Source organism: Aphanomyces invadans (genome assembly GCF_000520115.1).
Source record: "Aphanomyces invadans strain NJM9701 unplaced genomic scaffold supercont1.33, whole genome shotgun sequence".
NCBI classification, from domain to species: Eukaryota; Oomycota; class Saprolegniomycetes; order Saprolegniales; family Verrucalvaceae; genus Aphanomyces; species Aphanomyces invadans.
Genome location: NW_008580178.1, coordinates 554,503 through 573,483, shown reverse-complemented (window position 1 = coordinate 573,483; position 18,981 = coordinate 554,503). Strand labels below are relative to the sequence as shown.

At 53.4% G+C, this 18,981-nt stretch overlaps 8 protein-coding genes across 9 annotated transcripts; 5 read left to right on the top strand and 3 right to left on the bottom strand.

Annotated features, from left to right (window-relative positions):
• The first annotated feature begins 632 nt into the window (after window positions 1–632).
• H310_11745 (LAO/AO transport system ATPase) lies at window positions 633–2,419 on the top strand. Its single transcript, XM_008878513.1, has 4 exons — window positions 633–1,109; window positions 1,152–1,365; window positions 1,413–1,491; window positions 1,541–2,419. The coding sequence occupies exons 1-4, from the start codon at window positions 671–673 to the stop codon at window positions 1,817–1,819; spliced, it is 1,011 nt and encodes a 336-aa protein (XP_008876735.1). The 5' UTR covers window positions 633–670; the 3' UTR covers window positions 1,820–2,419.
• H310_11744 (hypothetical protein) lies at window positions 1,840–2,425 on the bottom strand. The gene is made up of 2 exons (XM_008878512.1): window positions 2,160–2,425; window positions 1,840–2,113 (listed from the first exon to the last, which is right to left on the bottom strand). Exons 1-2 carry the CDS (start codon window positions 2,413–2,415, stop codon window positions 1,884–1,886), a joined length of 486 nt encoding a protein of 161 aa, XP_008876734.1. The 5' UTR covers window positions 2,416–2,425; the 3' UTR covers window positions 1,840–1,883.
• Window positions 2,426–2,497: 72 nt separating this feature from the next.
• On the bottom strand, window positions 2,498–3,722 carry H310_11743 (hypothetical protein). The gene has a single exon (XM_008878511.1). The coding sequence runs from the start codon at window positions 3,656–3,658 to the stop codon at window positions 2,642–2,644; it is 1,017 nt and encodes a 338-aa protein (XP_008876733.1). The 5' UTR covers window positions 3,659–3,722; the 3' UTR covers window positions 2,498–2,641.
• Window positions 3,723–3,973: 251 nt separating this feature from the next.
• H310_11742 (hypothetical protein) lies at window positions 3,974–5,304 on the top strand. The gene has a single exon (XM_008878510.1). It carries the CDS (start codon window positions 4,034–4,036, stop codon window positions 5,300–5,302), a length of 1,269 nt encoding a protein of 422 aa, XP_008876732.1. The 5' UTR covers window positions 3,974–4,033; the 3' UTR covers window positions 5,303–5,304.
• A 2,275-nt stretch (window positions 5,305–7,579) lies between these two features.
• On the top strand, window positions 7,580–8,961 carry H310_11741 (hypothetical protein). The gene is made up of 7 exons (XM_008878509.1): window positions 7,580–7,983; window positions 8,032–8,153; window positions 8,203–8,265; window positions 8,309–8,358; window positions 8,414–8,560; window positions 8,604–8,720; window positions 8,765–8,961. The coding sequence occupies exons 1-7, from the start codon at window positions 7,598–7,600 to the stop codon at window positions 8,939–8,941; spliced, it is 1,062 nt and encodes a 353-aa protein (XP_008876731.1). The 5' UTR covers window positions 7,580–7,597; the 3' UTR covers window positions 8,942–8,961.
• Window positions 8,962–9,234: 273 nt separating this feature from the next.
• H310_11740 (hypothetical protein) lies at window positions 9,235–10,429 on the top strand. The gene is made up of 5 exons (XM_008878508.1): window positions 9,235–9,357; window positions 9,406–9,546; window positions 9,595–9,645; window positions 9,686–9,765; window positions 9,814–10,429. Exons 1-5 carry the CDS (start codon window positions 9,264–9,266, stop codon window positions 10,126–10,128), a joined length of 681 nt encoding a protein of 226 aa, XP_008876730.1. The 5' UTR covers window positions 9,235–9,263; the 3' UTR covers window positions 10,129–10,429.
• On the bottom strand, window positions 9,242–13,811 carry H310_11739 (hypothetical protein). The gene is made up of 12 exons (XM_008878507.1): window positions 13,653–13,811; window positions 13,547–13,607; window positions 13,366–13,496; window positions 13,219–13,312; window positions 12,988–13,162; window positions 12,803–12,933; window positions 12,375–12,759; window positions 12,034–12,331; window positions 11,894–11,985; window positions 10,663–11,848; window positions 10,438–10,620; window positions 9,242–10,386 (listed from the first exon to the last, which is right to left on the bottom strand). Exons 1-12 carry the CDS (start codon window positions 13,783–13,785, stop codon window positions 10,217–10,219), a joined length of 3,039 nt encoding a protein of 1,012 aa, XP_008876729.1. The 5' UTR covers window positions 13,786–13,811; the 3' UTR covers window positions 9,242–10,216.
• A 423-nt stretch (window positions 13,812–14,234) lies between these two features.
• Window positions 14,235–17,867, top strand: H310_11738. Of its 2 annotated transcripts, XM_008878506.1 has the most exons (15): window positions 14,235–14,526; window positions 14,580–14,871; window positions 14,924–15,061; window positions 15,102–15,205; window positions 15,260–15,463; window positions 15,510–15,733; window positions 15,782–15,837; window positions 15,892–15,988; window positions 16,045–16,330; window positions 16,381–16,508; window positions 16,557–16,726; window positions 16,777–17,013; window positions 17,067–17,242; window positions 17,287–17,425; window positions 17,486–17,867. In XM_008878506.1, the coding sequence occupies exons 1-15, from the start codon at window positions 14,266–14,268 to the stop codon at window positions 17,674–17,676; spliced, it is 2,703 nt and encodes a 900-aa protein (XP_008876728.1). In that variant the 5' UTR covers window positions 14,235–14,265; the 3' UTR covers window positions 17,677–17,867. The 2 variants fall into 2 exon arrangements, with proteins under 2 accessions (XP_008876728.1, XP_008876727.1); XM_008878505.1 differs by having other exon boundaries at window positions 17,287–17,867.
• Window positions 17,868–18,981: the final 1,114 nt, after the last annotated feature.

Below are 18,981 nucleotides of genomic sequence, written 5' to 3'. Positions count from 1 at the left end.
ATGGGCCATGGTGATTGGCCTCTCATCCCGCCTCATGTCACGACAGTAGATGGTAATCCCATGGGGATCTGGCAGCTTGGTCTTTCTTCCAGCTCCACGGAGGCTCTTGGACGTGGACTTGGGTCCCTTGAACTTCTTGAGCTGGTCAATGGTCCTCTTCCAATTTCTGATCGTTTCTTCCTTGTAGCCTGATATCTTGCTTGCTGTTGGTACGTTGTTGTTCTCCAACGACATGACGACATCGATCTTGGACTGAATCGGCGGCCGGAAGCGCCGCTTAATCTCGGCAAATTGGATAAAGTTGTGAAGGTGGGAATATTGAATTTTTAAATATATTTTATCCAATCAGAAGTCACTTTCATTTTTATTGGTTGAAATTCACAAAATTATTGAATTGTAGAAGGTGGGCTTATTTTGTGTCTCCAAGGGTATTGTGAGCGGTGTTTAATCAACATTTCGCTTGGAGGTAGAACTGCCAGAATTTTTTTACTTCAACGAGGCACAAGCTGGGAGGAAAGGCTTCAATGACGATCTCGAGGTTTTCCCTTTAAGTTAGCTGAATTGCTCTTGGCATTATGACATAATTCCGATATATTGTAATATTGTATTTTGAGTCATACAAAGGAATGCATGCTCGAATAGGGCAATCCCTCCAATTCCAAAAAGCACAATGGCCCTCCTGCCCAGCACGAAGCGCCTTATCGACGGTCTCTTCAGCGCCACAGCGATGGCACGTACACACCTCAGCCGCTCCATCACGCTAGTGGAGTCGACCCTTCCGAGGGACCGCATGCAGGCTGAACTTCTCCTGGACCATGTATTAGCGCAGCGAAAAATCCATCACACTGCGACGAAACCTTCCTTTCGTGTGGGGATCGCCGGTCCGCCTGGGGCAGGAAAGTCAACGTTCATCGAAGCGTTGGGTTTGTCTCTGACCAAGAAAGGACACAAAGTCGCGGTTCTTGCAATCGATCCATCATCCTCCGTCACAGGCGGAAGCATCCTCGGCGACAAGACTCGAATGACTCACCTGGCGAATTGCCCAGACGCCTTTGTTCGACCGTCTCCCACGCGTGGTACCCTTGGTGGTGTGGCTCAGCATACAAACGGTAGGCCTCGCTTCCGAATCCCTATGCTCTGACGACATGTAGAAATCGTGTTGCTGTGTGAGGCCTGTGGATACGACATCGTATTGGTCGAGAGCGTGGGGCTGGGACAGAGTGAAATCGTTATCGACGACACGGTGGACTTTGTCATGCTCATGGTGCCTCCCGCTGGTGGCGATGAGCTCCAAGGAAGCAAGAAAGGCATCATGGAAATCGCCGATATTGTTGTCGTGAACAAGGCGGACGGCGAACTCAAAAGGTAGGTTATCATCCAGGGGTTCCAGCTGAGCTGACTGTGTAAAATAGCGCTGCCAAGCATACTGCCGTGGACTACATGCATGCGTTGCAGCTGGCGCGACGCAAGGACCCTGCGTGGAAGCCTGTGGTGCGGTGCAGTTGGCATTGACTGCATATATGGACTGACATCATACCAGGTCAAGATGTGCTCTGCAGTGGAAGGCGACGGGGTGGACGGCGTGTGGGACGTCCTTACGGAATTTCGGCAGGTGATGGCAACCAAGATAGAGGAGAAGCGGAGTCGCCAGGCGTCGAGGTGGATGTGGAACCAGCTCACGGAGGAGTTGATGCTCCTGGCCAAGAAAAAGGCTGCCGCGGAGGCACAGCGTTTGACACCAGACCTCGCGCACGGCTTCATTAGTCCGCGGTCCGCGGCACATCACTTGATGGATGCCATCTTTAAGAACTCCAAGTAGCTGTAGTAATGTCAAAGGCAGACGAGGACGGACGCAGGAACTGATGTACAGATTACGATGGCCACTAAGTGGATTTGACATGGACAAAGGAAAACCCCGATGAGGCAGGTGGGCCCTTCTCGACGCACAGTCGTTTGGGATGGGTGGTGGCGTACCACGCCAGTACTTGGAGCGCGCACACTTCTGCGTCGTCGAGAGACTGACGTGCGGACGGCGATACGGCGCGGAGGACTTCATCAGGCGATGGCATCGTCCGCTTCTTGCTTGTGTCAATGGACGATAATGAGTCTGTGTCTAAGGAGGAATGAGTTGCATGCACGACTCTGTGTCAACGATGTACCACTGAGTTGCCCGTCCTCTGACGGAACGTCCGTGGTGGTTCCATCCTTGGCAAGTTTCGCGAAGTACTTTTGCGCGTGAGATCGGATCTGTGCTGATGTGCGTGTCTTTATTTTGGCCGCAACCTTCTTCCATTCGCGGCCGTGCTCTTGTAACCCTGCAAGGAAGCTCTCATGCTCTTCGTCTGTCCATCGACCACCGTTTATGGTCTTGCCGGCTCCATAGCTCGGAGCGACGGCGCTGGGGCTGCTCTCCATCGTGCCAAAAGATACCTGAAACGCCACGTAACTGCTGAATCCATCACGAGGCGGTCAAATGCGGTGTTGAAATTGACAGAGATTTGCGAAATTATTACAGAAATGGTCCTGCTTTTGTTGAAAGGTGGTGAAAATATACATCAATTTTGAAGAAATTTGAAACTGTCATACAAAGCTGACACGCATCTCGATCCACTAAAGCGGTACAACAAAAGGCGCGACCGTCTTAGGCCCAGTATCCGATCGCAGCCATCACGCCCGCGCCGAGGAGGATGCACATGTAATGTGTCCAGCGATCTCGGCGTGTCTTGGCATGGAAGTCGGCGTTCACTGTGAACTGGTACGTCAGGAGTTCAACAACTCCCATGTACAGCAAAATGCCCGCAGCGACGGAATGCAGGATGCCTCGGACCCAAAGCGCTGCTGTCGAAGTTGGTGTGTACGATCCCGAAATGAGTATACCAATGAAGATCCCGCAAGGCGTGGAACTGGCGAACCCGAGCGCAACAAACACTGACGTTTTGAGCTGTGTGAATGCACCTTGCGAGGACGAGCCAACTGCCACGCCTTCAAAAAATTGGTGGAAGCTGATAGCTGTGAGAAGTGTGTGGAACGTGTCACCAGACGCGACGCCCATTTCAATCCCGATGATGATGGAGTGCACCGCAACGCTGCATTCGAAAAGGATCACGTTGAGTTTCTTGGCAAGAGGACTTCTATCCACGATGTCTCCATGGTGGTGGTGGTGGTGGTGGTGGTTATGGTTGCCGTTGTCCTGGAACGAAAGCTGGCACGACGGCGAATGGGGCTCGGGGGACAGAATCGGTCCCTCAAAATCCGAGCTGTTCAGATCCGTGAGCTTTTCCTTGGGCGACAACCACACGACCATCTCGGTCTCCATGATTTGCATGCTCAACATTGTGACGACCAATAGCACGATGGCGAGACCGGAGTAGTTCAAGTTGAGGCAAGGGTCGTTGAGTGCTTCAAGGCCGGGTGGGAGCATGTGCACCAGGGACGTCGCAATGATAATGCCGACACCGAGGGAATTTAAAAGACGAACGTACGGCATGAGCTTTCGGAAGAAGGACACGCGCGCCGCAAGGACAGGCAATAGCGCGCCAGCGAGGGATACTCCGAGAATGACAAAGACCGCAACGATGTGATCACCCGTTGCATAGTCGTCAGGGCGGGTTTCCACGGCGCCGCATGCCGGGACTTGAAGTACTGACGGTGCATCCATGGCGGCGAGTTCCAGAGTGAATGGATCGTCCCTTGTTGTTCTCTCGGTCTAATCTTGGACGCCGGCTTTTCGCACTGTGTAACTGTTATCCGTGCTTTGCATTGTCCCGAAATAGCGCGATAGAAGGGAAATCCACGGAAGTTTTTCAAACTCTACAGCGTCAAGTCAGGCAACGAAGTGCAGGTGGCAGCAATAGCCGATGCCTACAAGCCCATCCTCTACGCATGTCCCTATTTCATCAGGTTGCACAAATGCACAAAGCGAATCCAAAATAGCACACAATGCATCTCATGACTAAAATTAGTCGGGGTGTCTTGGAGTGTCACACCACCGGCCTTTGCCAAGCTTTGAACTCGTTGGAATCCAGCTGTCTTAATGAACGATTTCCCACGTAGCATGGACTCGCCACGACGAAAGAGTATCGTAAACAGATCTAGTGATGCTACATTATTCTTCTTACAATTGCAATTCCTTGACGTGTTCCCAGGTGAAGTCCTCGTGGTCGCGCCCAAAGTGACCATAGGCGGCGGTCTTTTGCATAACGGGGCGCTTCAACTTCAAGTCACGTTGGATGCAACCAGGGCGAAGGTCGAAGTTCTTCTTCGTGATTTCAACCAAGTCGTCGTCGGTCATACCTTCCTTGACGGTGCCGTACGAGTCGATGTGAATGGACAAGGGGTGCGACACACCAATGGCGTACGACAGTTGCACAATGACGCGCTTGGCCAAACCATGGTGGACCAACGACTTGGCAACCCAGCGAGCGGCGTAGGCGGCCGAACGATCGACCTTGGTCGAGTCCTTGCCGGAGAAAGCACCGCCACCGTGGGCACCCCAACCGCCGTAGGTATCAATGATGATCTTGCGACCGGTCAGACCAGCATCACCGTGAGGGCCACCAATGACGAAACGGCCCGAAGGGTTCAAGTGGTACACGGTCTTGTCATCGAGGTATTGTTCCGGGATGACGGGGAGAATCACGTGGTTCATCAAGTCCCGGTGGATTTGTTCGTTGGTCACATCCGGGCTGTGTTGGGTAGAGATGACAACGGTGTGGACACGCTGGGGGACCATGCGGCCATCGATTTGCTTGTATTCGATCGTGACTTGGGTCTTGCCATCGGGGCGGACCCAGTCAACAGTGCCGTTTTTGCGCACTTCGGTCAACTTGGCACCCAATTGGGTCGCCAAGACGTGGGTCAAGGGCATCAATTCGGGGGTTTCGTCGGTGGCATAGCCGAACATGATACCTTGGTCACCAGCACCAATGTCTTCGTCCTTGGCACCGTCGACGGCAGCACCAATTTCAGGGGATTGTTGTTCAATCGCAACAATCACGTTGACGGTCTTGTAGTCCAAGCCCTTGGCGGGGTCATCGTAACCGATTTCCTTGATGGCCTTGCGGATCACTTCTTCGTAGTTGATCGTGCCACGGGTGGTGATTTCACCGAAGATCATCACCATGCCGGTCTTGGCGCAGGTTTCGCATGCGACACGGGAGTTGGGGTCTTGTGCAATGCAAGCATCCAACACTGCATCGGAAATTTGATCGCACAACTTGTCGGGGTGACCTTCGTTGACGGATTCAGAGGTGAAGAGGAAGGTGCGATCGGTGGCCATCTTGACACTTGCGAGCAAATTTGAAAATGCTTGAGGGCGATGTTCACCACCCACTTGAGTTGAGGCCGCCAGTCAAAACGAAGGCATTGACTCCGTGCCTATTCGGGATTTGATTGGCTTGGGATGGGGGTTGGGCTTCAACTGCGACGCATTATCCGGTATAGTGTATACCAAACCGACGTCTTTTCGGGATTATCCGGATATGACTCCAGATGGCTTCGCCGCCTTTCCACAAAAAAGAAAGAAACCTGTTGAAGCGAGGTATCTTTACAAATTTCAAGTATACGGGGCGATTCCATGGAACTTGGTAGTGTACTTGAGTTTAGTATGAATCTGTCATGTGGGGGTGAACTATGACGTGTGTGTTGGGAATTGAATCCATGGATCCCCACCTGGTTGGCCAATCAGATGCGAGAGGCCATTAAATCTTGGCCACGTCAGGGCTTCCGTGGAAGGTGGCCAACGACAGTGCCACGTCAAGACCCAACTCAGGATAGGAGCGAGGGGTTTCGGGGTTGGCTCTCTCTCGACAGTGATCGCTTTCCCCACATTTTCCAACAAACGACCTTGAATGGCCATCCAAGCAACACCCGAGACGGCATCATACGAGCACCATCGAATTGGTTCCTGTGTGTGCTCGATTTGACGACACACCGTGGACGTCTCACAGAACGCGAGGTTACGCCAGCGCCATCCAGACGTTCCAACTCGCTTCTTCACTCCCCCACAACGAGAACACCAACCGAACCATGACCGCCACGACTGAAACGTCAACTGCCTCCCACTCTTTCGCGATGCCAACCACAACTGCCGAGCAGTTCAGCACGACGACCAAGGACCACCTTCTACCATTTTTTGTTCACTGTGTCGCCCATCATGGCCATGGAGACACCAAGCACAACGTCTTGTTTGCTCCTCCATGGTGTTTCCACCACGACTACCAAGAAGAGCAGCCCACCACAGCCAATGCGACGCCATGGCCGCCACGTTCTGTGGAGTCCACCTCGACCACAAATTGCCTACGACCATTCGATGCACCACGTCCTTCGTAAGAAGGAGCATGGATGGCGCTCGGAAGCATTTCTCGTGAAGGTTCGCACGTCTCGAATGAATGCCGCGTTCGAATCGAGGCTTTTTTCTATACTTGCGCACGAACAGGCCCTGGGCATCGTTTGTGTCTCTTTTTGATCTCTTGTGGGTTGGATGGGTCGTGTGTGGAGTCGTCGCACTGGAGATTGGCTACGTTTACATTTGAATGTTCTATTCGTTTCCGACGTCTTCTGCGTTGTTGTGCTTCAGACAAGATGGCCATCTCTGTCAATAGCTTACGTCGAATCCAACAACTCACGACTTCTGCGAGCGGTCGGCGAAAGTGGTGGCTCTTTGCGTGTTCCAGGAAGGTCTACCAGTTTATGCGGTCATCAAAATGCACGCTGTAGAATTTCCAGCTGTGCATGAACATCGTGTGTACTCCATTCCAGCCACGCAGGAATGTCGTTTTGCAGCAAACGTGGGAACCCCGAAACCCCGCACAATGAATCCTTTCAGAAAAGCACTGAAGTGGGGTCAAGGCTATCACGGAGAAGTCGTCGAAGGCAGTGAACGCACTTACAGTTAATATTTTGCCAGCAGCGAAGTGCCTACTAGACAAGGAATCATATTAAAGTGGTGAGGCCTATTTGATGGTCCATGTGTGTGTGGTATGGGTAATGGCGACGCCATTTAGAGCCTCATGAGGGGTCGACGCGCTGTCCAGGTACTTGTGGCCGATCGGCGTCTCAGGACCGACAAGGGACGGATGGCTTCTCACGTTCACGATGGTCGGATGGTCGGCTTGTTTGGCCACAACCTCCAGCGCGTCCGTCGTGGCTATGTACGTGACGCTCGCCAAGGCCGACGAAACTTCCCGTGACGGCAAGTCGTCGCCGACGATGATCATAAACTTAAGGTCTCCTCTTCCTTACAAGTTGTCGAATAGTCCCGTCGAGGTTTTGAAAAAGTTGAACGGGTTAGACTAGGTTGGAGACATATGTCGCCAGTCGTGAAGAACTTCGGCGGGTACAGTAATTCCAAGCAAATACGACTAGCGCGCGGCCGGTGGCGCACTGATGGTCCACAAGGACCTTCTTGGCGGTGGACCACATTCAAGTAACGTTGATGTCCCGTAGGTTGTCCAAAGCTGGCAACTCGAATGGGCTTGCTAGAGGCAAAAAGGTTTTATACCCCGAAACTCCATTCATCCGGTCGTCGGGGTTTTGATATTACAGTAGTTTATTCCGGATAGAAGTATTATCCGGATCTGTCGCTAGTCCGATCGCGATGAATGGAGTGCTCCCGAGTGTGACCTGGGGCACATGGGACCTGGAAGGACGAGTAATGGCCACTCGGAGCGGCAACGGAGGAGACGTTAGCTTCGATCAAGACAGTAAGAAGGACAGAAGACGGCGGGAGAAAGGTGTGCCGCCACTCAAAACCCAAGAGACCGCATGGTTCAGCGAGCTCCTCCATGACAGAATTGAACCATTGACACTCCTGCACTACCTTCCCAATCCACTCGCAACAACGAAGGCGTTACCGTCTGTAATTCCTTGGGACCGACTGCCTCATGGTATTCACCCCAAAGACGGCTACTTGCCTCCAAAACGCGTCCAGAACAAGCGCCACCAAGTGGACAACCTTGCTGTATTCCTTCAGCATCTCCTTCGGTGCACTTTATATATCTCTTGTCGAGCGTGCTCATGCCGACATTCTAGCGATGGTGACCGCGTCGTCGAGTTCTGCGCAGGCTCAGGGTATGTCGCGCTTCCTCTGGCATGCCTTTTTCCCAAGTGCCAGTTTGTTCTGTTGGACATGAAGAAGCCATCGCTGGACATTGGTAAGTCTGCGAATCCCTGCTATTCGTTCATTCGCATTGTGTTCTGCAGCGCACGAACGCATCAAGGCTGCTGGCTTGACCAACGTGACTGTCTTTTGCGGCAAAGTTGATGGTACACCTCGTAACCCCGCCGTGAGTTCACTCCACGTTTCTAGAGTACACGGACACCTTTGACGTCGGCATTGCATTGCACGCGTGCGGCGAGGTTGTGATCCGGCTGCTCACCGGACGCTAATAGTTGACTTGACGTACTTGGTTAGGCCACGGACATGGTGCTGGAAAAGTGCCTCGAGTCGACGGCGGCATATGTGTTGGCGCCGTGCTGCGTGGGAAAGATCAAGCATAGCGCACTGGCGTACCCTCGATCGAGCATCTTAACTAACGTCCTGTCGCGGCACGAATATGAGGTTGTTATGTGAAAAATACTCTTGTGTGACATCCATGAGGTAGATCGTGGCAAAAGCGGCCGACTTTGGCCACACCGCGTTGACCTTGACGGAGCTTAACGTGGCAAGACGTCGATGCAAGAGCGTTATAGAGGCTGATCGAAACCTGCGGGCGCGAGAGGTACTTGAAGCGAGATCGATTGCGTTGACATGCATCGAGTGTAGACCAAAGGGTACACGACTGCCATGTACATAATGCACCCAGTGACCGCGACGCCAAAGAACGACATCTTGGTCGGGTGGCCGTCGTCATTTCGTCACATGGAAGCACCAGGCCGATTCCTCTCAGATGACGCGATCAAGGCTGCGTTGTATGGATACGTTGGTCTTGTGTCGTTGTAAAAAATACCCCAACCTACGAGTGTGCTTGGCTTCGCAGAAAGGCTTCGTAGGGTGTACGCACCTTCACTGACGACTGCAGTCGAATGATAAGTTTCCATCTGGGGAGCACGCAGTCCCCACGCGTAAAGGAGATGGACCTTCCACCTCAAATAGATTCCGTATGAAGGAGGCATGCACGTGGCGCCTCACGTGCTGCCGTTGCTCTGCCAAGCGGTTCATCATTTTCAATTGATCTCGTCGATTGGACGAAAACCTTTACCTTTTAATATGTGCATTATTATTTTGCACAGGTTCGATCTCCTCAGGTTCATCACGTTTCATCATGAGCGACAAGAGCGCGGATGAAACGAAGCGGCTGAATGAAGACCTGGAGAAGCGTCTGTATGAGTTTGTGTCCAACTGCGACGAGGGAAAAGGTAAACAGCGAGGTCATGATCGTGGTTGTGACTCAATGGAGCATGCAGGAGACCCCGGCGCCTGCCACAGCCTCGGCGAATGGCTGGCTGTAGTGGACAAGAAGTACGACGACGCCGCGGTCGTGTACAAGAAGAACTGCGACACGAAGAACTATGCCGCCTCGTGCTTCAACTATGGCCGTCTTCTTCGTACGTGACCTTCTCACAACTTGTCGTTGCTCACTCCATGGTGTGCAGTCGCGGGCAAAGGGGTCGAGATGGACGATGCCATGGCCAAGGCTGCGCTCGGTTCGTGTTCGTGGCCCCTTTACATCTGACGGCCATGTAGAAAAGGCATGCAACGGCGGGCACATCCACGGATGTCACCATCTTGGCCTCATGTACCTCAACGCGATGGGTGGTGATCTGGTAATGCGTTTGGGAGTCATGCTATCGTCTGTTTATTGTTGCAAGCAGGATGTTCCTAAAGGTATCGCCGCCCTCGATAAAGCGTGCGAAGCTGGCGAAGGAGGGAGCTGTTTTCGGCTGGGAAGCATGTACTTGACGAAGCAATCCAAGTACAGTCTCCGGCGCGACGTTGTCAAGGCGAAGGCGTACCTCGAAGCCTCTTGCGACGCCAATTACGCGCCAGCCTGCCACAATTTGGCTGTATTGTACAAGAACGGGGACGATAGAGTGGCCAAGGATAGCGAATTGTTCAAAAAGTTCAGCGCAAAGACCAAGACCCTGTCGGAGCAAAACACCGTCGCCGGGGGGATGAAAGCTGCGTAGCCATCCATTTCAAGCAGCAAAGGTTCCTGATAAACGTGGCGGGTGCTCGAAAGAAGATGTTTGTTTTGACGAGTCCTTCGCTCAACGATTAACTGATCGACGAGGACGTTACCCGCCGGTCCACCCCCCCCATGGCGTGCTTGAGGTCCTGGTCCAGAAACCACTCGTAAAAGTCCCTCCACGCGAGGAAACCTGTCAAGTTCTTGTCGAGCCGCCGACACACGGTTTCGTACTCGGCATCGTCGCGCAGGACAATTCCTAGCCACTCGTACATCCATCCGATGGTGAAAATCCATGCGGCCATCGTACCGAGTTTTTTGGCGACGGTGATGAACTCGGTGCGCTTGAGCTGCTCGGGGTCGTCCGAGTAGATGCGGGAGCTGGCGCAGAAGGCCCCCCACGCTTGATTGCGCCGAGCCATGTGGACGTACTGCTCTTGGACGGCGAACGTCAGGCGGTGGTTCAGTTTCACGTTGTTCGTCGAGAACCGAGCTACAATGGCTAAGCTGGCGCGTGGTGGGGAAGCTCAAATACCTTTGAAAAGCTGGCGCTGATCCTCGTCCAGTGTTCGGTTGTATTTTGCCAAGATGCAGTACGACGTCGAGCTGTCGTCGTCGATGTCGGGGGGCTTCACGGCGGGTGGAATGAGCTCCGACGCGAGCTTGATGCATGCGGCTTCGTTCGCCAAGGGCAGGTCTAGGCTCGTGATGGCGCGCTGCGCTGGCGGTGCGAACGAGAGTTTTGTGCGATGCAGCGTTTCCCCTTCGATGTCGACGCACTTGGCAACACTCGGAGCAGGTGGCTGGAAGCGCTTGTTCTCGCTGTGGAGGTGGCGCCACATGGCCTTCGTCTGCTCTTTTTTGACAAGGACTTCAACCGTGTGGAGCTTGGACACCATGTTCCCAAATGCGATCGTGCGATCTCGAATGACCCGTGCGCTCTGGGGACGGGCGCCTTTGGTCAAGTGCTTGGGGATCATTGCCGTCGCAGGAGGTGTCGGTAGGATTGCATCCGTTTGCTTTGGAGGAGGGGGATGGGGCTTGATCGCGAGCTTGGCCACCGAATGGCGCGGACTCTTCATGATCTTTTCAACCTTTTGCTCGAGCTTTCGAACGTCTTGGTCGTGGCGGCGCTCGAGAGCCGTCCGTTCTTGATGGACGCGGGCCATCTTGGACGCGTTTCTCGCGTGCACCTCGCGCTTCTTCTGCTGCTTGGCGGCCTCGATAGCGTCGCACTGCTGCTGCCACTTTTGTTTTTTGGCCTCGACAGCAGCTTGGTGGCGCTTCTCCAGCGCTTCGAGACGCTCTTTGTTGGTCAGGACGACATGCTCTCGGTCCTGCTGGCTCTGATGCTTGGTGTTTTGCATGCTCGACACGATATCGTCCAGGTTGGTGCAGATCGGCGCAAGAACGAGCGGCGTGTGGGCATGCTGCATGACTTTATCGTGGAGTTTCTGCGCGTTTTGGCTCACATAAGTCGTGATGGTATTCACGTCGGATATGTGCTTTTGGAACGTTGACTCGGTGTGGTGTTTAGCTTGAGTGGCTTTGAGTGCTTGAACGGCTTGCTGAGCTGACGCAATTGCGAGCGACACGCGATGGTCCTTGGACGACTTTCGTCGATTTTTGGGATTTGATTTTGGTGGCGGAGGGACTTCGATCCGTCGCAAGTGCGTCAGCGCCATCAATAACCGCAGGGGGGCCTCCCCTTCATCCAACACCTGGTAGCAGCCATCCATCACGACCGGCACATGCACATGTGGTACCTCATGGAACACGTGGACGGCGTTCAACATGGCATTCGTCTGCAACGCATCGCGAAGCTGCGCCTGCCACACCCAACTGTGATGATCGATCCCTACATGACGACTCTTCGACCATCGCGGATAAAGGTGGCTTTCCTTACATGGATTTGAAAGGGGAATGAGCGAGGTGAAGACCCGCAAGAGCTCTGGTATGAATTTGTCGCCCCAGTTTCTCGTTAGGACGTCGATGTGGACTCGCGTCGTCAAATACCCAAACAGATCCCTCCACGCAATGTCTGTCGCTTGTTCAAACGATTGCACCAACCCGGCAAGGGGCGGTCTGTCGTCCAGGACGCCCGCGAGCACCGGAACTGCTTTGAGGGCGTCGTACAAAACAAAACGGTTCACGGGATGAGGTATTGACGCGTGCACGACCTGCGCCGTCTTCAGGAGCGTCATCTAGCATGCCCTCAGGTGGGTCGCCATTGCTGTGGGATCGTACCACAGACTTGTCTGGCGTGAAAAGATCGGCGATGTCCTGGATGTCGGCGCTCGTGAGGTGTTTGGGCAGATGGACAGTCGATCGGGGGGTCAAGATGTAGCCGATAAAGTGGCACTCGGGATCGGGTACGCTGCTCCACTCGTGGAGACTTCCGTGGACTCGCGGATAGCACCAAAGGCGCGGGAGATGGGTCGCTCGATCGTAGTAATTGTAGACACTTGCGGCGACGGACGCCATGTTGTTTCGGATCAACTTGGTCAGGAACTGGATGAAATCTTCTTGATCCGGAATTCTGCACTCGGCTCGGCAGTCGTCGTCATAGAGTTGCTGGAACTTGGACGGGATCGAAAACACCCGCAGCCAGTCGACTGTGAGCCCATTCTCTCTACCGTTCACATGAGAGTGGCCTCGAGAGAATCCTCTAGTACGTGTTCATCATGGCTTGATTGGCCTCGTTCTCGTACGCCAGCGCGCAAATACACCGCGCCGCAGCCAGTCGCAGACCGCGATCATCGGCCTGTAGGTCCTGAAAGACAAAATGAATCCGCCGATGCTCGTTCTATTCGATTGGGCCAGTGAGGAATGGCATTTGGTGTGGGGGATTCGGTCGGACTTCCAAGGTTTTGAGGTCGGTGCCAAGTTTGGTTTGCCACGTCGGCGAGCTCTGACAATGCTCGAGAATGGATCGATACGTTGCCAGCTTGGTCCGTACGTCAGTCACATCGAATTGTTTGGCGAAGAGAGGCAACGTCGTGAGCAAAGGATCGTGGCTGTCGTCCGTCTCGGGGCTACAACAATTTCATGAGCAATCACACCAGGACGAAGTCATGAAGGCAGCACGCACTGTTGTGGAGTGGCCTCGAACTGAAAGATGGATGTGCAGTACAAAAAGTCAACGTCGTGGGTGGCGATATTGAGGTAGATTGATTCTCCAGATTCTAGAACGTTTGGGCGATTAAAACGCGATGGATGGGTACAGCGATCCACCTACCCATCGCAATGTGGGCCAGGGGCGCCGAGTACCCCACGACCAGGCCCTTCTTTCCGCTGGACAAGCGCACTTTCCACTGGAGTGGATTCGACGGAACGGGGGCGTGGTCGTGCTTGGGTGAATTCGGTTGTCTATTCGGCCATGATCAATTTGACTCAAATGCGCATCGAGATGCACTGACATTGCTTGCTGCAAATACGTGAGCTTGTCATCGGGGCCAAACCACGCTTCTTCACCGTCGTCTGCACGATGTTGAGTCAACGGCAGGAGGGACAAGGGCCACTTACCGAATCGAACGAGCACGGTGCTGTGCTGCTCGTTGTACGCTTTGACCACGCCTTTGCTGTACCCACCGTCGTCCCCCGGCCGACTCGCACTGACGAAATACCCAACGGGGTCCTTGACTGTGTCGGGAAGCATCCCACCGATGGTGGCGCTATTTTCCGACCGTTTCAGAATCGGTTTCGTTTCCGTCTCATTACGGTTTGTGTTGTGTTGGATGGATGCGATTCTCATGATCGTGAATGCCAAGGCACGGCTATACTTCGTGGCTTTTCGCAGTTATCAACTAACTGCAGCAGGTCCCCGAGTATGGGCGATGGCACGTGGGTACAATGCGTGTGTGCTCGTCAACACAGGAATTCTGCAAGACTGCGCAGCACGGGTGACCACTGCCGGGCAATGGCTAGGCTTAGTTTTTTGGCCTTGTCAGCGGCGCAGTGGGTGGCCTTGTGTGTGAAGGCTGCACAGCGAGTGCGACTCCATCTGCGACAGCATGAAACAACTGAATTACGTCCTTGTGTGGAGTTGTCGTCAAGTAACGACGTTTCACGCGTAACCGTTACAGTCACGAGGGCTACAACTAAACGAAACCGCCCACATGCACGGCGAGTAGACCGCATGAACAGGATCGATGCGCTGGCGTATGACCCCGAAGACCTGGAGGAACTGTTGAATTTCTCTGGGTCCGATTCGGAGGCCGAAGTGCCGCCATCACCACACAAAACCACCAGCAACATCCTGCCGCCCCTGCATTTTGTCGACATGCCAGATCAGTCGCCATACCTTTCAGCGAAAAAGGAATCCCAGCTCCAGAAGTTTGGCGTGCTCAACAGTCCCTTTGGCAAATTTCAGTCTCGAAAGCAAACCCGCTCATCCCCGGTACACATGTCAAAACGATACCTCCTTGGAATCCGACTCGAGTGCCGCCATAGGTCCCTTCCCTTCGAACGACGAGTCCGTTTGTGAAAAAGAAGGGGGTGTCGCCATGGACGCGCTTCGTCCCTCAAATCGACGTGGGTGTGACTTCACCGTCCAAGATGGTATTCAAGACCAACGACATTGTCAAGCATGGCGAACTCAAAGTGTACATGTGCCGGTACAAGACGATCCAGCCGCTGTTTTGCATCCCTTTCCGCGACACAACGACGCTTCAGTCGTGTCGCACGCGGATCGACGACCTCCTCATGGTGGACGCAGTCGAGTACGTCTTTGTCGCACCAACTGGTAATGACTTGCACACGTACACGAGGCGTTGATTTGGGTTTGATCGGCGTAGGGAAATCGATCGCTGTGTCGGCGGAAGGACGATTCCTGGCACACTGGTTCTATCCCGTCCTGACAATTTTGGTGACGAACGTGATCAACCAGTCGAGCCACCATCAGTCGCCGGAGAAACTGCAACAAGCCATCTCAGGTAAGACAATCCGAACCATGGGTTTCTGAACCTGGAACAGCCATGGACAAGCCCGCGTCGACCGAAAAGCCATGGAACCTGTCGTACTCCAGCTTTGGCATGTTTAGTTCCAAGGAGCTACGGATGCAATCGGCAATCATTCAGGTGCGGGAGGAGTTCACCACAAAGAGGCTTCGAGCTGGCTCACTTTGTGCGCAGTCTCCCATGAGCAAGAAAATTCGAAAGCGACAGCAACGCGACGCATTACGCGTGTCGCTGGAGAGTCCATCAAAGACCGCCGAAGAGTTCAACGACGCATTCGAGCCTGCGACCGACCCAGCAATGGACACAGCGACCGTCCGTTCGATTCTCAAGCGAAGCAAGTTTGATGTGCTCGAGCACTTTACCGATCGCGAAGTTCAGGTTCGTCGATGACGTCGTGCTGCGTGTCACTTCAAGATGGTTCCAGCGTCGAAAGGACCGACACGCCAAGTATCAGCGGAAAGCACTCGTAAAGGCATTGGCACTTCAAGAAAAGGCAGTCGTGCTCCAGTGCTGGTGGCGCACCATGCTCAGCTACCGCCTCTTTCAGGAAAAGAAACAAGCGCACTTGGCTGCGATCCGCATTCAGACCGTCATGCGCCAGAGATCGCTCCAGAAGAAGCAAATGCGCTCGCGACGCAATAGCATCATGTGCGTCGAGTGACCCCAACTCTTTTTCAACTGACGGTCGTCAGCTAGGCTGAACAAGACCCCGAGTATGAAAAACAGCGCGCACCACTATGTGTTTCAAGCATGTTCGTGGGCCATTTATCCAAAAGTTTGTCCTAGCGCATGGTTGCTGCGTGTAGTCGAAGGCAACGACAAGATTGTGGTCAAGCTCCAAGCGATCCAACGCCGCCGGCTTGCACAAAAGCAGTTGCGGGAGAACCCAGAGAAGGCTGAGAGGTGGGTAGTTCGCAAGGATTGGGGCACAAACGGATCCGTCGAATACGACCCCACAGGTACTTGGAACTGGAGCGGCGCCGGGAAATGGTGCGCAAGTCCCAGGAGAATTTTGAGCGGGAACGGGCACTGGCGCAGCTCCGAAAACTCCACGCAAAAGAACGCAAGGAGCGCAAAGAACTCAACAAACTCGCCCTTGCGACCCGTCGCGAGCGAGCAGCGGTATCGGTCCAAACGACATACAGACGGTATCGAGCGGGCAAGATGGTCCACATCCTGCGGCGGGAACGCAAAGCAGCGATCAAGATCCAGTCCCACCTGCGAAAGAACACTGCTCTGACGAGGGTACGGCGTTCGAATCGAGTGAACGACCCCTGCAGTCTTGACTATCGTAGGTGGAAACGCTGAAGTTGCAAATGCGCAAGTCGAGTTTGAGCGGCACTACGACCGAGTCCGAGAGCTACCACCCGCGTCTGTTTTGTCGACGAGTTTGGTTTCGCGGCGCTTATCACATTCTATACAGGCAGGTCCGAGTCCAGTTGGTTCGTGGCCCTGATGGCATCCATTCCAGCTGCCTTTCCAAAGGGCACTTGCTCCTCGTACTCCACTGCAGCACGAGTGGAAAACAAGGTGACCCGATAGCGCTCGAGTGCGCCTTTGACGTTGACGACCTCAAGTTGTTCGGTCTCCTTCCCAGCACGTTGCTCGTGCGAATCCACGAACTGGATCGGCTGACTGAAGGTGATCATTCAATGCAGTCCTGAGCTTCTTCACAGTGATGGGCTGGACAGGGGCATCGATGGCGCTGGTCCTGTCGCGCGGACAATACGTGCTAAACCAGCAAGACTTTCACAACTTTCGCAACTTAACTCTGGACGCCCGCACGCTCCTCCTTCCCAACCCAGACATGTACTTTGGACGGATGTACCAGCGGTGCAGCGACAGCAATCCCCCAAACGAACTCCTCCGCTGCTTTCGATATTCGGAGCCGACGCTCATCTACTATTTAGCCAAACGTGTCAAGCTTGGTAGGATGAGCGGTACCCGATCCGCTGAGCCCCCGACTTCCTTCCCCCCGTAGGCATGGCCCACTTAGGGTTCTTCGAAGACAAGGGGGTCCTCTACGTCGAGTGTTACATCTCTCGTTGGCATATCTGTATTTGCGTCGGGCTGCAGTACCAAGAGTGGGCATTTACCGGTCACGGCATCCTGGCTCGCTGTGACCTGAACCAGAAGATCGAAATCTCCAAGCACATGGTGCTTACGCCGTACTCTTCCTTGACAGCTCATGGTCGTGCTAGGGGGCCCGCATCTCAATCGGGCACAACGGCGTTCGCCTGGAAGTGAGAAGAAGGCTGTTTCACATCGCCAAGCGATTCCGTATCGAGGAGGATGGAGTCAAGACCAGCGCGACCGCCCTCTTCTCCGTGTACATTTTAGGTACACATCGAGTTTCTTCCTCGTTACTCTGACTGTTTTGATGAATACTACGTCGACCAGGGCAAGAAATGCAGCTTGAAGTGGTTTTTGCCGATGGGGCCGCGATGCAACTCGGTATCGACGCCAGCATGCTCGCTCGCCTCGGGTACAAGGACCTGCATCAAGTGGATATGGACACAGTCAGCATCTTGAGCCGACAACTGCTCAGTGGCCTCGTCATTGTCGATTGCACCCTTCAGCTGAATCTGTAATTGGCACCGCATCGCCCCTGGCGTGGCATCTCACCCGGTTGCCCACCCCCACGCCAAACGAATGCGAGACCTGATTCACAGTCGACGACAGCATCGGGGGAGCTTAAGCTGGCATTTGCTGAAAAAATGGCCGATTTTGGTCTAGAATACACCAAAATATTCATAACAAAAAGTTGACATTGAACTCTGGCATTCAAATACCTCAAAAGAACATATCCTGTCGAATATGTAGCTATAAAGTAAACTTTTGATCCAAATTTACCCTCAAGTTATCATATCTTGTACATTTTAGTATTTGGTCCAATGAAACTCATTATCACATTATAGAGGTTTCAAAGGTCCCACTGCCTCTACCATGTCATCCTGCACTTTTTGCAGTTTGTTAGCCGCGATGCAAACTCCCACACACAATCACACCGGATAATTATCCGTCAAGTTCCTTGGGAGCTGTCGTCGACTGTCAGTTTGTATTCTTGGATGCGGGCGCTATGGTACGCTGACCAGGCACCGCTTTCCGGCAAAGCACATACAGTCATGCATAAAAACCCTCCCTCAATACTGTAAGTGAAGGACCGTTCGACATCACGTCGGGTGATATCTGGTGCTACCAAAGGAGTTGTGGCCCAACTTGGCAGCAGCACAGACCAGAGACCAAGCGCTCGTAAAGGGAGAAAGTTGACATGGGTACATGCCAACACTATAGTATTTTATACCAAATAGGTAATATAACTTCGAACAAGAACTGTACTGTTTAAGGAAATTGCAACTTTGTGCAAGGAAATTCCAACTTGGATTCGACCATGCCCTGGCAACGTTGCCTAAGAATTGCAGACGAATTTTCGCATACAATATCACAGTACAAAAAATATGAATTGATTAGACGTTATGGCGGAAATAATGTAAAGACATCACATGCGGGAGGTCCTTTTCAACGGCTATTATATTCACTGTCAAATCAGGAGGAATTTGTGTATTAAGGTCGGTAGTTGTTGAGATTTGGCGACGTCAGCAGCGTGACGGTTGACTCGAATCAACCCTGCCTGACAAAGGGACGAAGAGTTCAATGCAGACGATATTGAACACAGAGTTGGATAGGAGGACAAGCAGCAGACATACCTCCATTAATCACTTTTGTTTTCGCCTGCTTGGACAAAGTCGCTTGCACACGCTTGCCGCTGTTCTCCTTGCGCCTAAGACAAAACACACCACAGCAACAAGAAGGCTAACTAGATGGCTGCGATCACGACGACCACCATCAAGCTCACGGAGCACAACAACTGAAGCTGGAAGACGTACTTGAAGGGG

Bases quoted from the DNA above. Each gene is read 5' to 3' on its own strand.
- H310_11739 (XM_008878507.1), bottom strand. From the start codon at position 13,785: ATGCTTCCCGACACAGTCAAGGACCCCGTTGGGTATTTCGTCAGTGCG. The intron at 13,497-13,546 runs GTCAGTGCATCT...ATGGCCGAATAG, and splicing joins ACGTATTTGCAGCAAGCAAT to ACAACCGAATTCACCCAAGC. The intron at 10,387-10,437 runs GTACGATGGCCG...ACGAGTGGCTAG, and splicing joins CACCGTCGCCAAAAAACTCG to GAATTGTCCTGCGCGACGAT.
- H310_11745 (XM_008878513.1), top strand. From the start codon at position 671: ATGGCCCTCCTGCCCAGCACGAAGCGCCTTATCGACGGTCTCTTCAGC. The intron at 1,110-1,151 runs GTAGGCCTCGCT...GACGACATGTAG, and splicing joins TGTGGCTCAGCATACAAACG to AAATCGTGTTGCTGTGTGAG. The intron at 1,492-1,540 runs GTGCGGTGCAGT...ACATCATACCAG, and splicing joins ACCCTGCGTGGAAGCCTGTG to GTCAAGATGTGCTCTGCAGT.
- H310_11742 (XM_008878510.1), top strand. From the start codon at position 4,034: ATGAACGATTTCCCACGTAGCATGGACTCGCCACGACGAAAGAGTATC.
- H310_11741 (XM_008878509.1), top strand. From the start codon at position 7,598: ATGAATGGAGTGCTCCCGAGTGTGACCTGGGGCACATGGGACCTGGAA. The intron at 8,359-8,413 runs GTTGTGATCCGG...GTACTTGGTTAG, and splicing joins CATTGCACGCGTGCGGCGAG to GCCACGGACATGGTGCTGGA. The intron at 8,561-8,603 runs GTTGTTATGTGA...TCCATGAGGTAG, and splicing joins TGTCGCGGCACGAATATGAG to ATCGTGGCAAAAGCGGCCGA.
- H310_11738 (XM_008878506.1), top strand. From the start codon at position 14,266: ATGAACAGGATCGATGCGCTGGCGTATGACCCCGAAGACCTGGAGGAA. The intron at 15,464-15,509 runs GTTCGTCGATGA...AGATGGTTCCAG, and splicing joins TTACCGATCGCGAAGTTCAG to CGTCGAAAGGACCGACACGC. The intron at 16,727-16,776 runs GTGATCATTCAA...TGGGCTGGACAG, and splicing joins ACTGGATCGGCTGACTGAAG to GGGCATCGATGGCGCTGGTC.
- H310_11744 (XM_008878512.1), bottom strand. From the start codon at position 2,415: ATGGAGAGCAGCCCCAGCGCCGTCGCTCCGAGCTATGGAGCCGGCAAG. The intron at 2,114-2,159 runs GTACATCGTTGA...ATTCCTCCTTAG, and splicing joins AGAGGACGGGCAACTCAGTG to ACACAGACTCATTATCGTCC.
- H310_11743 (XM_008878511.1), bottom strand. From the start codon at position 3,658: ATGGATGCACCGTCAGTACTTCAAGTCCCGGCATGCGGCGCCGTGGAA.
- H310_11740 (XM_008878508.1), top strand. From the start codon at position 9,264: ATGAGCGACAAGAGCGCGGATGAAACGAAGCGGCTGAATGAAGACCTG. The intron at 9,358-9,405 runs GTAAACAGCGAG...TGGAGCATGCAG, and splicing joins CAACTGCGACGAGGGAAAAG to GAGACCCCGGCGCCTGCCAC. The intron at 9,766-9,813 runs GTAATGCGTTTG...TGTTGCAAGCAG, and splicing joins ACGCGATGGGTGGTGATCTG to GATGTTCCTAAAGGTATCGC.